Source organism: Dermochelys coriacea, chromosome 11 (genome assembly GCF_009764565.3).
Source record: "Dermochelys coriacea isolate rDerCor1 chromosome 11, rDerCor1.pri.v4, whole genome shotgun sequence".
NCBI classification, from domain to species: Eukaryota; Metazoa; Chordata; order Testudines; family Dermochelyidae; genus Dermochelys; species Dermochelys coriacea.
Genome location: NC_050078.2, coordinates 5,263,247 through 5,281,651, shown reverse-complemented (window position 1 = coordinate 5,281,651; position 18,405 = coordinate 5,263,247). Strand labels below are relative to the sequence as shown.

At 45.8% G+C, this 18,405-nt stretch overlaps 1 protein-coding gene across 15 annotated transcripts in view; it reads right to left on the bottom strand.

Moving 5' to 3' along the window:
* BIN1 (bridging integrator 1) overlaps positions 1-18,405 on the bottom strand; it is a 157,306-nt gene that overhangs the window by 9,158 nt on the left and 129,743 nt on the right. For 4 of the 15 annotated variants that reach the window (XM_038421809.2, XM_043504900.1, XM_038421812.2 and 1 more), the window contains one exon: positions 6,273-6,392. The exons of 4 other annotated variants lie outside the window; for them this stretch is intronic. In XM_038421809.2, coding sequence (XP_038277737.1) covers positions 6,273-6,392 — 120 coding nt within the window. Of the gene's footprint in view, positions 1-6,272; positions 6,393-11,580; positions 11,605-13,624; positions 13,736-18,405 lie in introns of all 15 variants that reach the window. 7 more of the 15 variants (XM_038421804.2, XM_038421806.2, XM_043504898.1 and 4 more) reach the window with 4 other exon arrangements.

Here is an 18,405-nt window from a genome sequence, read left to right as displayed (position 1 = left end):
TTGGCATTACAGAAAGTCAGTGGGATAACTACCATGATTGCAGTACCAGTATTAAGAGATATAGCTTGTTCCAGAGAATCATAGAATCATAGAATATCAGGGTTGGAAGGGACCCCAGAAGGTCATCTAGTCCAACCCCCTGCTCAAAGCAGGACCAAGTCCCAGTTAAATCATCCTAGCCAGGGCTTTGTCAAGCCTGACCTTAAAAACCTCTAAGGAAGGAGATTCTACCACCTCCCTAGGTAACGCATTCCAGTGTTTCACCACCCTCTTAGTGAAAAAGTTTTTCCTAATATCCAATCTAAACCTCCCCCATTGCAACTTGAGACCATTACTCCTCGTTCTGTCATCTGCTACCATTGAGAACAGTCTAGAGCCATCCTCTTTGAAACCCCCTTTCAGGTAGTTGAAAGCAGCTATCAAATCCCCCCTGGGACAGAGGGATAGGTACGGGGGGAAAAGAGGAGGTACTCTATGTCCAGAATGTCAAGAACGTATCCTCTTGCTCAGGGGTCCATGGAGAAGTGAGCAACAGACCTACTGAGAGTCTCTGGGTGATGATAAAAAGGGAAAAGATAAGATCAGTACCAGTATTATGGTATGAGTCTATTATAGACCACCAAATCAGGAAGAGAAGTGGATAAGTCATTCTGTAAGCAAACAACAAGCTGACACACCTGAGCTATATTAATGGGGGCTTTTAACTTCCCTGATACCTGTTGGAAGACTAATGCAGCAAGACATAATATTGTCCTGCAAGTCCTGTGCAGGGGACAACTTTCTGATTTAGAAAGTTGAAGAAACAACTAGGGGGTCGTCCATTTTGAATCTGGTTTTGACCAACAGGGATGAATTAGTTCTGAACGTGAAGGTGGTTGGAAACTTGGGAGAAAGTGATCGAGCTCTGATACAATTCAAGATCCTAAGAAAAGGAGGACACGAGAACAGCAAAACAAGACAAAGGACTTCAGAAAAATGGATCTCAAATGACTCGGAGAAATAGCAGGCAAGATCCCATGGAAAGACCAAATAGGAAGAAAAGGAGTCAAAGGGGGCTGGCAGTTCTTAAAAGATGTAAATACTAGAGGCTCAACACCAAGCTATTCTGATACAGAGGAAGGATAAGAGGAGCCACAGGAGGCCAATGGGGCTGCACAAGGAGCTTTTAAGCTATCTAAAAATCAAAGGGATCCATACAGGACATGGAAGGAGGGGCATGTCACTAAGGAAGTATACATGGGAATAGCATGAGCATGTAGGGACAAAAATCAGGAAAGCCCAGGCAAAGAATGAGTTACAGCTGGCAAGAAATGAGACACAACAAGACAGGGTTCTTCAATATGTCAGACAAAAAGAAAGATCAGGGATGGTTTGAGTCTGCTGCTCAATGGAGAAGGTGAGCTGGTAATGGAAGAGGATAGGAAGGCAGAGCTGCTCAATGTCTACTTTGCTTCAGTCTTCTCACAACAAAACAACATGCGACCAGATGATTAGCGAACTTACCATCGACAATAAAGGGGAAGGGATGCAGTTCGGGATAAGTAAAGAACACATCAGATCTTTTGACCAATCTGAATGAATTCAAATCAGCAGGACCTGATGCTATTCACCCCACAGTGCTGAAGGAATTAGCTGAAGAAATCTCAGAGCCACTGGCAATAATATTTGCACACTTATGGATGACGGGAGAGGTCCTGGAAGACTGGAGAAGGGCTAACATAGTGCCCATCTTTTTAAAAGGGGAAAAAGGAAGAGCCGGGAAATTATAGACCAGTCAGCCTGTCTTCGATACCTGCCTACCTACTAGCGCAATGTATAAAACATTCAGCTGCAAATACCTGGAGGACAAAGGGGTGATCAGTAGCAGCCAGCGTAGATTTACTAAGACCAAACCATGCCAAACCAGCCTGATTTTCTTCTTTGATGGGGTAACTGGTTTGCAGATAGGGGGAATGTGGTGGACATAATATACCTGGATTTCAGCAAGGCTTTTGACACCGTCCCACATGACATTCTGATAAGCTGGAGAAATGTAGGCTTGTTGGAACTACCATTAGTGGACACAATTTGTTAAACCACCATAAACGAAGAGTAACTATGAATGGAATTATTTCAGATTGGCAGGAAGTCTCAAGAGAGGTACCACAGGGATCTGTTCTGGGTCTGGTTTGATTAACATCATTATTAATGACCTGGATGTAGGAGTAGGGAGCATACTGATCATATCTGCAGATGACACAAAGCGAGGTGGGCTTGCAAACACGTTGGAGGATAGAGCTAAAATTCAAAGGGCTCTTGATACATTGAAGAACTGGGCTACAGACAATAAAATGAAATTCAACAAAGACAAATGTCAGGTGCTACACTTCGGGAAGAAAACCCAAATGCACAAATACAGAACAGGGGATAACTGGCTGGGCAGCAGCAGTGCTGAAAAGGATCTGGGAGTTGTGGCAGATCACAACCTCAACATGAGTCCACAATGCGATGCTGTTGCAGGAAGAAAAATAAAAAAGGCAAATGCAATTTTAGGTTGCATTAACAGAGGCATGGCATGCAAGTCACGGGAGATGATGGAACCACTCTACTTGAAACTGGTTAGGCCACAGCTGGAGTACTGTGTCCGGCTTTGGTCACCAATGTATAGAAAGGATGTGGAGAAACTGGAAAGGATCCAGAGGCGAGCAACAAACATGATCACAGGGATGGAATGCAAGCCATAGGAGCAAAGGCTGAAAGAACAGGGTATATTTAGTCTGAAAAAGAAAAGATTAAGGGGGGGGGGGGAAGAAACATGATTATGGTCTTCAAATACTTGAAATGCTGCCATAAGAAAAATGGAGAAAAATTGTTCTCTTCTGCCCCAGACGGTAGGACAAGAGGCAATGGGATCAAACTACAGCATAGCAGATTTAGATTAAATCTCAGGAAAAATTTCCTAGCTGTAAGAAGAGTAGGACAATGGAACAAACTGGCTAAGGAAGTCGTGGAAGCTTCTTCACTGGAGGTTTTCAAAAGGAGGCTGGATAGCCATCTGCCTTGGATGGTTTAGACACAACAAATCCTGCATCCCGGCCAGGGCTTAGACTAGATGACCCTTGTGGTCTCTTCTAACCTTATGGTTCTATGATTCTAGGGCTTGGATTGAGGAGTATGAGCCAGATGCTCAGCTGGTGTAAATCAATGTCACCACATCAAATTCCATGGAGCTATGTTGATTTCCACCAGCTGAGAATTTGGCCCATCTAGATGCAGAAATGGGAATCCTGTTAACCTGCCAGACAGAGTAAGAATGAAAAAAAAAAAATCGTCAGTGATATGACCCAGATTCCTATTTGGTTTTCAGCCCATCCAATAAATAGGGGTCATCTGCAATGCTTGGCTTGATTTTAATTCTTATAGGAACTTTCCTAAGGGCAAAAATCCCCTAACAGGCAATTTCTAGGGATCAATATTACTTGGAATATTTAATTTTTGTGTAACCCTGAAATGACAGGTGGGGATGAGGTGGTCAAACAGAGAAATAGTAATTGGCTTAACTATCCTTAGACTTGGACAGTTTTTCCTAATATCTACCCTAAATCTCCCTTGCTGCAAGTTAATTACGGGGCCAGGTTACCTAAGGAGGTTGCAGAATCCCTGTCATTGGAGGTGTTTAAGAACAGGTTGGACAAACACCTGTCAGGGATGGTGTAAGTATACTTGATCCTGCCTCCTTATGGGGGGGTGGGGAATGGGGAGGATGGATGGACTAGATGACCTCTTGAAGGTCTTTCCAGCCCTACATTTCTAAGCCTCTGATATAGAATGCGCCACTGAATTCTCCATCCCACATGCACACTGCATAGAGGACGACCAAATGCTTCATAGCATCAAATGCATCTTCATGAAATACTCAGTCACGCACACATTATCTGTGCCGAAAACAACCAGCCCATCTCCCTGGAAACTGGAGGGCCCAATCCTGCAACACTTACTCATACAGATAGTCCCAGTGGGCCTGATTCTCCTCTCCCTTATAATGATTTACCCCATCTGAGGATTTGATCCCACTAGCGTTGACGTGAGAAGAAATGCAGACCCATGTGATCATTCTAGCACAAACATGACTTCTGATGTCTTGCAAGGTTACGGATTTGGGTTTTGTTAGCAATATTCTTGTTATAAGGCTCTGTGCTTCCTGAAGGGGATGGAGGGACAAGCTCCAATATGTAATATGCCTAGAGAGAAATATTCACCAACTTCTCCCTGCCTAGACGCTGCCTCCCAGGTCTGACTGTTCAGAGAGATTTGGGGGCTGTGAATTGGTACAAAGTATATGCCATTTTGAAACACGACAAGAACACATGCCCTAAATTGCCTAAAAACTACAGCTGGGTCCAGCTAATCTAGAAACCTCCAGACCATCTATCCCCTAAGAACAGTTACCAGCAAGCACCTGCCAGGCAGCTGACCCACACAATCCATGACACCAGAGCAGGGTCACAAGAACCCAGTGAGCCAACAAGACATGATCCCAAGTGCACAGCGGTGGTTTTCTTAAGGGTCCAGACATCGTCATAAAAGAAACTGGCCTGGATTTTAAAGAACTGTTGAATTCCACAAGAAAGGAACATGCAGGAAGGGTCCTCAGAGCTATGACCAAAATGGTTACCAGGAAAACTGAAGTGACTAGTTTTAATATCTTCAGTAGATATTTACTACCGGTTATACACAGCTCTACAACAGAGGAGATATTTTATGTGTCTATCTGTGTATACGTACGCATGTTACAATATATATGCACAAATATATTTATATATGCACAGTATGTATATGAATATATAATAAAGTACATACATACTTATATTTTCTATGTACATTTACTAAATACTCTAATGCACGAGGGTAATTATCTACTCACACACACTCTATATGTTCTCTACATATATAAGTATATTACATGTACTATAGAACGCAGGAGTTTTTCAAAGCAAGTTATAGAACAACTCCAGAATTCTGAATGGCGTAAATTCTCTTAGGCACAGGCTCTGCAATGAGCTCTGTGTAGACAGAGCCCTGCAGCCATTCTAAGTCCCAGTGAAATCAATGGGGCTTCAGGCAGAGGGGCCCACCCATCTGGGGCCCCTTCTGAGGTCAGAACCTTGGCAAAAGTTGTCCATGTGCAAATACCTCCCAGTGGGTATCAGTCTGATGAGGCAGGTTACTGCTCCAGGAATGCCCATCTAATTGGAAAGCTCTTGGTGCAGGAAGTTGAAGGGAGGTACGGTCTACTGTGTTATATGAACATCTGGGATTTATTCCTGTACCGGTGGGGAAGACCTAGTACTTACAGCTCTGAACTCTGCTGTGCATTCAAATTAGACCTCAATTTCCTCCCATTTTAATCTGCGTCAATCTGTTAGGACAGACACTTCTGACTGGATTACCATTCTTGTTTCCCCATCCATAGAGCTGAGGACACTGATACTTCACAATGATCTCCTCAAAGCACTGTCCAGTCATTAAGGGACAGCTGTGTGCCCTGCTGCCCCATGGTGGTGCGCTGTGGGGTTGTGTCCTCTCCTGAATCTGTGCTCTGCATAAGTATTATTCCTATTTTACGGATGGTGAGACTGACATACGGACAGGCCAAATGATTAGCTGATTATCACAGAGTGAATCACTAGCAGAGCCCAGCTGAGAACTCAGGACCCCCTACCTGCTCCTCTTGAACTTAGAGCACTAGACAAAGCAGCCCCTAGTTTAATGTAGGTCCCTCCAAAATGGCAGGTTCATGCATGAATCCTTCTATGCCGCCTACTGTCACCTCCCATTCCCATTTGACCCCCACTGGCTACAGCTTAAAGGGGGAGCAGACCTAGTGCCTCAACCTCCCCAAATGTTATCTCCCAAAGTCAGGGAGCACTTGTTCCTTGCAAAGTAAGAGTAGCAAGGCTATAACAGGAGAGTGGTCGCCATGAACAGGGTTTAAGCATGGGGCGTTGTCATTAGAATCTCTTACAGCTAGTATAAAACATGTATTCAGACTAAGCTCATTGGGGCACAGATCGTCTTGTTCTGTGTTTGTGCAGCACCTAGCATCATGGGGACCTGGTCCGTGACTAGGGCTCCTAGGTGCTACCCACAGTAATAACCAGCACCCAGACCTCCTGTTCTCCATGTCCTAGAACACAGCTGCCAGCCTGTAGATGTTAGAACCACTCCCACCCGTCCTCCATACCCATATGAGCACTACATTTTGGAAAGACTTGCTTGTGGATTCCACTTACTTGGGTTGTCTGGGTCTCTGTGGACTGGCTGGGCCAGTCCACAGCAAATGTGCTATCACTAGGGTTGTCAGCAAGACCCGGATCCACGGACTGCATGCTGCTCGAGGAAGTCTTTTCAGGCTGGCGGTTGGGATTGGGGAAGAGAGAGACAGAGAGAAGAGGAGAAAGATGGTGGTGGATAAAAAGGAGAAGTGCATGGTAAGTAAGGGGGGAAACAGCAGAAAATGAGACATTAACAGAGGTACAGATCAGCTGGGCAGCTATTTGCAGTGCAGATGAACTACAAAAACTTGAACATATTATGAAAACAGAGCTGCAACTCCACCAGCAAATCTCATTATTTTTCAGCTGCTTGCTGCGTCTTCTCAATGACAGCGGTGCAAATCCACAGTTACTCCAGTGGTCTTGGACAATGACAACAGAGCAACTCTGGATTTACCCCAGTATAACTGGGAACAGAATCCAGCCCTTAGAACACCCCCCCCCCCACATACACACGTATATATGGCCAGCTTAGTAATTATTAATTGTCTCCTAACCCAAGCAACTGTACTACAGAGAAGTGTGAGACTTGCTGTCCCTTCAAAGGAAGCAAGGTTTCAATTTACAGGACAGCCAAGAAAACCGTGTGAGCAATGTGTTTTAGCCTAGCAAGGTTGTATGCACGGGATCATGTATTATAGCTATTATGGAGAAGGAAGCTGAGTGGCTTCTCATCATTTATTTACAGCAGCAGCCGCTTAGGAAGATTAATCACTTTAATTAAAAGAAACTCAGCATGGTGTTGTGGAGGGGAAGTGCCTGGTGACTGGACGCTTCATGAGGATCAACACAGCTAGCAATGAATTTAACACACCACTCCCAAGCAACCATCAATATTGCTCAGAAGGCCAAGCATACCCAGTGATGGTTTGGTTGAACAGACTAGCTCCATGCAGTTTGATGCAGTTGTGGCATTGGCCTTTGGGAGAGACAGCTGATAGCGGAATAGACAGGAAAGTAATTTGGGGGGGTTTACACTGTAGTAAATGTGAGAAGCAAAATTAGCCCAGATAAGCAAAGAAAACAGGTTTTCTCACTGGGATCAAAAGATGAGGGTGTCTATTATAATGAACCTTCTCCCAAAGACATATTCTAGGAGGGTTTCCTTAATTGGGAAGTGTGAATTCAGCACCCACAGAAATGGCGGACTTCCAGGAGGGACTAAAGACTGGTAACAGACGTGTTTTTCCCCCTTTCCTCGGCTTTGCCAATGCACTTCAGGCCTAACCCTCTGTCCCCGCTCCCACCCCTCTATTCCAATCCTGGGGCCTTTCACAGCTCTGGGAATGAGACCACCTCCTGCTATTCCAGCAACAGGCCTTTCTGGAGCAGATAGGGTGACCAGACAGCAGGGGGTAGGGGTGGGTAATAGGAGCCTATATAAGAAAGATGCTAAAATCAGGACATCTGGTCACCCCAGGAGCAAAAACTGCCAGTTCTGCAAACTTAGTGGCTCTGGAATGAACAAGAACCAACTCCCTCTCCTTCCTTAGAGGTTTTTAAGGCCCGGCTTGACAAAGCCCTGGCTGGGAAGATTTAGTTGGGGATTGATCCTGCTTTGAGCAAGGGCTTGGACTAGATAACCTCCTGGGTTCCCTTCCAACCCTGATATTCTAGGATTCTATATTCTATGAAAAAAACATTCTATGATTCTAACTGGAAGCAAGATTTGAACTCTGCGCCAACGGGCTTGTTCACCCAACGTTCCTGCACTGGCTAGCCTCTCCCACACCATCCTGCCTTGCTCACTAGAACTTCAGGGGGAAATGAGGCCCTGTTGTGCTTTGCATAAACTAGATAGCCGCAAAGTAGGCTGGGTGTGTGGGTCATGAGCACAGCACTGTTACAAACAAACAGTAAGCAACATCAACCTCTTCAATAGAGGCTCAGAGAGCCTGCCAGGAAGGGATAGACTTTTTACATATTGACAGGTTTCAGAGTAGCAGCCGTGTTAGTCTGTATTTGCAAAAAGAAAAAGGAGTACTTGTGGCACCTTAGAGACTAACAAATTTTTCCACCAAATGCATCCGATGAAGTGAGCTGTAGCTCACGAAAGCTTATGCTCTAATAAATTTGTTAGTCTCTAAGGTGCCACAAGTACTCCTTTACTTTTTACATGGTTATCACTACTGATTTTACCAATTAATAAATCCATTGAATTTCAAAACACTCAGTAAAAGCACAAGGCAAGGGTTCCCCATAACAAGGTCAGGCCTCAGACCTGAGCCCCAACGGTGTCCATAGAGGGTCTCACCCCTCCACTCATGGACAAGTTTATACCTGTATTTTCCTCACATCCCTCCCTTCGACTGGTGAGTCCTCCTGAGGGGAGAGAAACAGAATCCTCCAAGAAAGCACACACCTTCGCCAGCAGATCTCACCTCAAGAGCAACACATCCAGCATGTTCCTTCCCCATCACTTCTGGGTCAAACCCGTTCTCTGCTGCTCTCATGCCCCAGGTCTCCTAGACACCACTCAAGCCAACGGACTGGCCAAGTAACCCTCCTGACACACTTGGATTTATCCATGAGACAAGCTGGGATATACACGGCTTTCCCTCAGTGCAACCATCACCATTTTTCTTAACTCCAAGCCCAATCAGCTTCCAGTCTGAAACCTACAAGATTCTGTTTTGCTAATAACAGCAGGAGTAATGGAAAAATAAATTACCTTGGCCCAACAGTCATTACTTACCGCCAGCCACCCTACTGGTCTAATTTAACATACACTCTTTATCCCATCAGTTCCTTCCTAATGTTTCCTACTTACTCCATTCCTGGCCTTACAATGCCATGGATATTTTGAATACCTGAGCTATAACCACCATGTAGATGCTTCCCACAGCAACTCTGACTTAAACACAAACACAGGGAACGCTACACAAGTCGCTCCTGTTTAATTAGATTCAATCCCAGGTTGCTTATTATTTGAATTCAATGGGCTTGTAACAGGGACCGACAGCAACCAACATCCATTTGGCCAAGTGTGTCTTTGTTTGGACAGGTGAAAAGAAACCCATGGTAAGCAATAGATTTCTCAGCCAGCTAATTTGTAGAAACTCTGTTTAATGAGCCAGTGATGGAATCCAGTTAGTCTCTTGGCTTTCAGCAAAAGGCATTTGGATGTCACCTGCCTACATCTCTATTTTAGGAACTTTCAGCATAGCAGCCTAGGGACAATGAAGTCATGTAGAGTCACAGAGAGATGGGGGAAGTGCCTTTGCTTTCCCCAGGTTTGGAAGATTTGCTTACTGAATGGGTTTTCTGCTTTGTTTTAATCCATCAGCATCTTCACATACACTCCGCGTGCCTCCAGACTGCTCTCTGGAGCAGCAGAACTGAGCCAGGTCTCTTGTTACAACCCACTCCAATGTGACTGCAAGGTTCTACAAAGCTGGTTACTTGCCATAGGCTTCAACGCTACAGCAGAAAAACCAGGCACCTGCCTTAAGGGGAAAGTTAGGGAAGCCTGGTTGGTTCAAGCCAATGTACAGTAACTCCTCATTTAACGTTGTACTTATGTTCTAGAAAATGCGACTTTAAGCGAAACTATGTTAAGCGAATCCAATTTCCCCATAAGAATTAATGTAAATAGGGAGGATTAGGTTTCAGGGAATTTTTTTTTCCACCAGACAAAACTATATATATACACACACACATACACATACACACACACAGAGTACATTTTAAACAAACAATTTAATACTGTACACAGCGATGATGATTGTGAAGCTTCGTTGAGGTGGTGAAGTCAGAGGGTGGGATATTTTCCAGGGAATGCCTTAGTGCTAAATGATGAACTAGCTCAATAGGATCTCATGAGATAGCGGGTACATTCCAGAGACTGGGAACTCTCTGATGCAAGGGACACTGCTCATTGTTACTTGTGCATACAGCACCTGGCACAATGGGGTTCTGATCCCTGATTGGGTTTCCCAGGTGTTACTATGACACTAATAACTTCCTACTCCCAGCCAGGCCAGGAATAATGTCTTTTTCACAGTGTTTCAGCCCTTCCTGCTTCCAATAGGAAGCAGAAGACCAAAGGTAGCAACAATGAAAAAAAATTTAATTTCAAAGCTAAAGCTTTTCCAAACTCAAAGCAGATTAGGAATTCGGGGGCCACAGTTTGGGCCAAGCCTCACTTTATTCAAAGTGCTGCTCCCCAGTTATGCTCCATTTAATAGCAAGAACACAGGTGGGCCAATATATTTCCTTGTGTATAAACAGAGGAGAAGCAGGGTTTCCAACTCCACCTGAGCCTAGTGATTGGAGACACCCCCCTGCCACTGTCTGGGAGGACACAAAAGGGAAAGAATATACATCAGTTCTTCACTCTGATACTCAACGATAGCAAAGAAACCACAGCTTCAGGGAATAACAGGCACTTGTTCATCTGAGGAAGGAATACTCAGCGGACTCATGCCAGACCATGATGGGGGCATGAGAGCAAACATTTCTCAAAGGGACTGGCTGCACTGTCATAGTTGTCCACTTTTAAGGCCTGAAGCCTTTCCCTGTGAAGACAGACTTTTTTTTTTAAAAACACAGACAGTTCACAAAGAGGGGAAAAAAGATCAACATCGACAGCCAATAAAAACACATAGGGGAAGGATCCTTCTCAACATGCCCATCGTGGAGACTGCTCAATGACATATAGGAACCTTGGGCCAGATTGTCATCTGGTGTCAACCATCTTCCTTCCTTTAATTTTAAACCAGCGGAGGGTCTGGCCCTTTAACACAAAGGAAGACGGATTCATTTCTTGAACAGAAACAAAGAGGCTGAGTTTCTCGATTCGGCATTTCTGCTAACAGTGATCGACCACGAGCAGCAAAGCCTGGCAGATACCCCAAATTTGCATAGAGGAAGGAGGTAAATTTAGGGGAAGTTGAGAGGCATGCAGGTTGCACAATGAAAGAGACAGGACAGAGGTTTGAAAGTCTGGAGAGGAAAGGAACAAATATGACACTGCAGCTGCGGTAGGGTTAGCTTCAGGCAATGCTGACTGCGATGCAAAACACCAAGGGAAAGACAGGATTGCGAATGGCATAGGCAGAGGTGCATTCTGCTGGGAGTGCCAGGTCCAGTGCCAGAACACAGGGCTGCGTTTTTAGGCCGATCCACAGAACAGAAGGCAAAAGCAGGTTTGAGGCACAGGGAGCAATTCTGGCATGGCAGGGAGGGAGGAGAAAGAAGTCCGTGCCGACACATGCCAAGGAGACCATAAGAGTTTACCAAAATGGAAGCTGTATAAAATTCTTACCTCCCATAAATCCCAAGGTAAAGACTAAGCATGTCAAAGAGCAACAAGAACAAAAACAAGTTTATACTCGATTATTTCCGCCAACGGAAGCAATACAAATATTGGTCAGAGTAGGGCAGATGTACACATTCCACTGCACTTGTCTCTACATTTTTCTTAACAATACACCTACTTGCCATACAGTTATACCCTTATTTACAGTGTAGACATACTCTAGGTCACACAGCCCTCAAACATCAATGGCCGACAGTACCACTGGTCACCATCTTGCCACTGGGAAAATCCAAGGGCTAGTGGCATATGGTCTTCTCCATTTATAACCTTTGGAAGTATTGGGCTGGTCATGCTCATTTCCATGACTGCAGTGATGTGTATGTGTGTGTGTGGGGGGGGGGGGTTCAGAACTCTGCTTTGTGTTCAGCCCCCCACTGATGCCAAGGATCAACTCCCAGCAACGTTGGTAGCAGCAAAGATAGGCCAGCGCTGAGCGCTTTTGAAAATCCCTCCCATAATCCTGACATTGGCTGCTTGTCTGTAAGGCCCTGTCTACACACAAAAGTTGTACCATTTTCATGACACTTGTTTACTTTAACTAGTTTAATTAACATGCGCTTGAACCAGGATAGCCTATTTGCACACAGAAGGGAACAAGCTGTACCAGTATAAGGTATCTGCTCTAGGACTACTTCAGCTAGATATGATCCCTGACTGAGAAAGTTACGCTGGCAGAAGCCCCAACTGTAGATACAATTATACCAGCAAAACTGCACTTTTACTGGCATTGCTTGGTTTTTTGGGGCGTGGTGGAATAAGATATATTGGTAAAAGTACAGTTTCGCCAATGCAGTTGTGTCCACGCTAGGAGCATTTTATCAGTACTCCTACTCCAGCAAAGCACTCCTAGTGTAGCAGTATAACTATTAGTGGCTGAAGAAAAAAAACCCACCATACACAAAAAGGTTATAATGGCACAAAAAATCTGTTTAGACCAGCCCTAATTAACACTATCACAGTATTAGAACACTGCAAATATCCCAGACCTGTTAGTTATTCATAAGTGTGCATGCAGGTTTCAGTGGTAGCCATAGTAGAAAAAAGCAGGCCAGGATCAGGAAACGCTGCTCTTTTCTTTCACATCTGGAATGGAAGTTCAGATATTGTCCTCTACCTGGAACCCAGGAACTGTTTCAAAGACTCTGCCCAATTCAGTAGGGATCTGAAGCAGAGCTGATCTTGCATTAAATACAGGAGAGTTTGTATATATTCAAAAGATGTCCTCTTTAGAAACAAATCTGTATTTGCCAGTTGTTTCCCTCTATGCAGCATCACTAAGACCATCTTTTAATTGGGAGCCAAATGTTCACCAGAAACACAAGCATTGCCAGAGGGGATCACACCAGAAGTCCCCCTAATCCAGTATCCTGTCTGCACCTGACAGTCTCAGGAAGGTAAAACCTCCGTGACAGTCAATTATGCAATAACAAGCTCATGGAGGAAGTGCTTCTTAACTCCATATAGTTAGAGGCTGGCTCCTGTCCAGAGGCAGGAGCTTTAATATCCCTTCCAAAGTTTTATCCTATCTAACGTAACCGCAGATTGTTCACACTTTGATTCTTAAAAATCGCTCTGCTCCCGCCGCTAACCGAACAGAGTCATTTGCTGGGAGCAGCCCAGCAGTACAGCTGGGTTTCCCAGCAATAAAATCAAGACAACACTAAATCCATGTGGGACACAGTCCATGCTAACCTTGTGATGCACACTGACTGAGTTTCCCAGGTCAAATCCTCAGAGCCGGGCACACTGGGTGTCCCGCAAACATCCACATACTCTGGGCAGATCTGATCACTGCATGTGCAAAGCCAGGCGCACGCTCACCAGACTCATGCACACGAGCGTCCGAGAGAGCTCACAGATGTGCAGGGGCACGTGCACACCCCTTGAGAGCTCGGTCAATATGTAAATATGCACTGAAGGCACAGGCTGACTCTGCAGTCGGCAACGGTTCACGTACTCATGGAAGAGGGAATGGGGATAAGTAACAAACCTGAGTGGCAGGTGTGGGTGTCTTCCCCACAGGGCTGGCATCTGGTTTAATGGGATCAAAATCCAGATCCAACAGGCTGGCTCCCTCCTGGAAGGGCCCAGGGGCATCAAACTTGGCAGCAGTAAGGAAGAAAAGCAGTGTGAGCATTAGACAGATATTGGAGATAGACGGTATATGGCAGTTGATATCCAGGGCTCAGGGTGCAGATACAGAAGGCACATGGTGAGCATGATAACAACGGATGCCTCCATGCCTGTGCTCGTGCCCCAGATTGCATGATGCCAGTGAGCATGTGCAGCGCACCAAGGAACACATGCAAACCAAGAACTCAAACCTCATCCATTTTCCTACTTGTCTGGATGGCTCTGTGGCTAAGACACGGTGGTCTGATATGGCCGAAATGCCATTGCACCGGTTAGCTTGGAAAGGTTTCTCATCTATTCCCAACTGTCCTTTGCAGCTTTTCTGCATCAGCACCAGTCACATGGTGCTTCCAGCTCAGGATTAATTTCCCTGTGTGGCCTACCTGCATTCAGCTCACCCGTCATATCTACACCAGCTGCTCAGGAGCTTGGAGCTGGGGAGGGAAAGGCACATGACCCTGAAAGGTACCTCCAATGGAGACACAAGTCTAATCCCTAAAGTTGCTGATCTGTTATCCCTCTTCAGACTCCAAACACCATCCACAGTCACATGCGTCATAGGTGAGAGTTCACATCTACCCCATGGTTCCTGACAGCCATTGAATGCCACACCTGTCAGTGCAACTCCAATGCTGTCCACACTGGGGCTCTCCAGTCCTCAAACACATACACCAGGACTAACGTGCTCTGTATTTTCCAAGACACACCCAGATTCAAGAGATGTCACTGCTGCCTTCCGAGCCAGGAAAGCAGGTGGCACTATCAGGGCATTCATGAACTGCCTTTAATGCAGCCGACGTGGTAACCGCCACACAAGGGGAACTGGTCATTAACATTCAGTCCTGAGCTAATGCCATTCATTTTTAGATTCCTGCAGGGCCATTATGAAACATCCCCTTTCTGTCTAGCTCTTCCTTTGAGAAGAAACAATTCTGCTCTATGAGCTTCGGGCTTTCAATGGATTTTCCCCAAGCTCACTGGCCCTATAATTTCAACTATATTTCCAGTTCCACCTACGGTTGTTTTCCGTTGTTCCGCCCAAACTCCAGCAAAGTCCAACAGTGAAAACGCTCCTAGTACTTACTAAACACACCAGATTACCCAACGACAAGCTTCAGTATCCAGTTGGACATTAATTCATTGGCCCATCCAGGCGGAAGAGGACCACAAAGTTTAGCATTTTGCAGCAAAACCACTACAGTTAACAGAAAGTGCCATACATGAGATCCATCCCTTGTTACTTTCCACCGCAACACAGTTTACTCCCAGTTCCACTTCTCTTTATTGCTCTTCCGGTCTTATGGGCTTGTGGTGCACTCACAGGAAGGAGTGTGGCCAGCAGGTCCCCAACCCAAAGTGTGTTAAACACTGATCAGCACCCAGCCTCTATAGCTCACTGGAAAATTCTATAATAGTTCCTAGATAATTCTCTAGTAGAGCAATGTCTTCACAGAGGTTCCACCTCCCAGGCTTTACTTAGTATTCAGAGATTAAAGGCTCTGGCTAGGCAGGAATCTTACCTGCTGTTCAAGAGTTATATGCACCATGGATTAGGCTTCCTGCCCTTTGCCTAATGCACCCCCAATAACTATCTTATAAGGAGCGCAAGTGCACATTGAAATGGCCCTGGGGAATACACCAAACATTCATGAACACTGGGTGCCCCAGTGGTGTGTGTTCTAGAAACAAGAGTCCTCCCTCAGAGATCACGTCCTTTTGGATGACACAGCAGGTCCCATCCTGGGTCGTGCGCATTGAACTGCCGTGTGCTGGAATCCCTGGATAAATGCAGGTGTTCACACATTATATGAGCAATGTAACAGACAGCAATCGGTTATGCAGACATGCGACAAGATACCCAGGCATGCAGAGGGAGAAAGAATTGCTCAGTGGCCCGTGGCTTTCTCCTGTGATGTAAACATACACAGAACGTTTGTTAGATTGTCCAGATATGAATGTAACTGGAGCAGAGGAGAGTTCCGCATTGGGGACAGTGCGGAGATGCTGCAGCCGTTGACCTCCAAAGCTCTGCATGATTATACGCTTGTTCCTTATGGCCCTCCAGATACTCCCTCCCAACTGCTCCCTTTGTCTCCTTCTTTCAACAGCCTCCTGCTCCCTCGGAACTAAGCACTCTCTCCGCTCTTCCTGTAAATACCCCCTTAAAACCCACCTCTTTGGGGACCTCCCCACAAACAGGGTCCTCACACTTTCATGCACCATACCCATTACCCTGCATAGTACATCCTAATTAGTTTAAGTTCCTTGGAGAAGGGACCTCATCTTTACTAAGAGTTTGGAAAGTGCTGTGCACATTTACAAGGCTCTGCTAAGATCAGATCATCCCCCCGTGATATTCCCTCGGCTTGGCTGCTAAAGCTGGATGCCCTGACTAAGCCAAAGCAGAACCTTACCCCAGCTATGATGCCAGCAGAATCCAGCAAGGACACTGGGGAAAGCATCCAGCTGAGGTGGGCTCAGGCCACAAAATATGGATCTGGGTATCGGGCCCTTTGCCTTGGGGTGAGTCAGGAGCCCATGAATTTAGGATGCCCAGAGGTTTTAGTCTGGGCCCATCTCTCTGCCTGCAAACCTTTAATACTTAAAGTTAAACAAAGACTAATGGATCCTGCGTAATATTTGTAAAATGTACCGAAATTGGGGGAAGGTCCAGTGCTGGATCCTGTCATGCCCTGGTCACTGCTGCCTTTCACCCCAAGTGGAGATAATGGGGGAAATCCTGTCCCCGCCACTAAAGTCAATGGCAAAACTCCCATTGATTTTAAGGGGCCAGGATTTCACTCCAATGCACAGATCCCGCAAACCAAAGCAATCCCTAATGGCTTCTAGACAGTCTCCTTCCCAGGCAGGTCAATGGACTTTATTAGAACCTTCTCATGTCCCGGTGGCAGTTTGCTTTGAAAGCTAGAAAACTTAATATTTTCTTTAAGATCCCAGCCATTCACTATGGTTTCCAGCTTACAGAAGCCCCCGCAGAAACTGACATTCCATCAATCAATCAAGGGGCTGAGTACACAGACAAAGGCCAGTATGTTCAGAGGGACAGCAGACACCATACTGCCTTCATTGACCCCATGGTGCTTGGTCTGGTGGAGATGACAAGGTGTCATGCTACATGAACACTACTGCAGGAGCAACAAACCATGGTAAATGCCCAAAATCATGCAACGCCAACTATTTTGGGCCAGATCCTGAGTTCAGTCACATGGGTGCAAATCCAATGAATTCAATGGAGGCACTCCAGATTTACCTTGGAGTAACCAAGTCTGGAATCTGGCCCTTTGTTGGGGGACAATTTAGCCTGTAGACTTTTATAGTCTGCTTCCCTACGTTGGTTTAATATTATGTTGGACATCATTGTCAATACAGGAACTTGCTCTGAAGGACACCCCTCTCTCCTTCCCCCGAAAGGAGACGCCTCTGTCTGTGATGGCATGAGCATGGCACAGCCAAGTTTTCAAGCAAAATGTCCTCACTAAAAACAAAGGCAAGTGTCCACTGCCAGGCAGCTGTCAGCTAAATGTTGCTGAAAGAATACAGTAGCAGTGACAGGGTTGGGAGCCTGAAAGGCTTTGAGATAGGATTGCCCACCCTCCAGGATTGGCCAGGAGTCTCCAGGAATTAAAGATTAATCTTTTAATTAAAGATTATGTCACATGATTAAATCTCTAAGAATACATCCAACCAAAATTGGCAACCCTACTTTGAGAGCTTTAGCTGAGGAGGAAGGAGGAAAGATTTTGTTTTTTAGGATGGGATTTTGTTCGTTGGGGGTCCTTTGGTCAGAATGAGCATGGACCCCCTTTAATGATAACCCCCACCACTGCCTGTTTGATGCTGAGTACTCAGACGCTATTGCTGTCCACATCACCCTTCCACTCTGGATTTCAACCAGCCCCCGTGATATCCCAATGTAACTTGAGGCCTAGCTTTCTTTTCTCCCAACCCAGGGTGTCTTGTTTCTCCACAGTCGGGTGGAAGCCGGAAAGCCACAGGCTACTGAATTTGAATTACAAAAGGAAAAGCGAGGAGGACAGTTACAGAACAGCAGTGTTAGAGGTGTCACCTGGGTCTTTCAGGGATGAATTAAAAAAACTGAACGTAAAAGACAGCGCGAGTCTCAATTAAGCCAGAAAACTGGTCAGGCTCACATCAGCACAGAGAGTAGTATCCAGGGATCTAATACTGAATAGCCTGCCCACTTCTCCAGCCCCCTTCTCCAGCTGCAAACCACGTTAAAGAGAAGGAGAAGAGGAACATTTTCCTTTGAAATTGCGTTTGATCTTCCAGATTTTAACTGCAGAGACCGAGGGCTGATTAAGAGCCACCAGCCTCACGCCAGCCAGCCCCAGCGCCACTCAGAGATAATGCTGTTATAGAGAGCTGACTGCAGTGAAAGGTGCTGGCAGAGGTCTCTAGAGACTGAAGTCCTTGATCCACAGTCCTGCCCTGTAGGTGGTTTCTTGCCCACTCCACCGGGTTCCTGAGACACTCCCTTTCCATACGAGAAGTGGCATTTCAAAGCCACAGGAGCCTAATTTTCCAGAGGCGCCAAGCGCCCATATCTACCTTCAGTTGGACCTATCCTAGCCTCTGATTATCAGGCCCTGGGAGTGT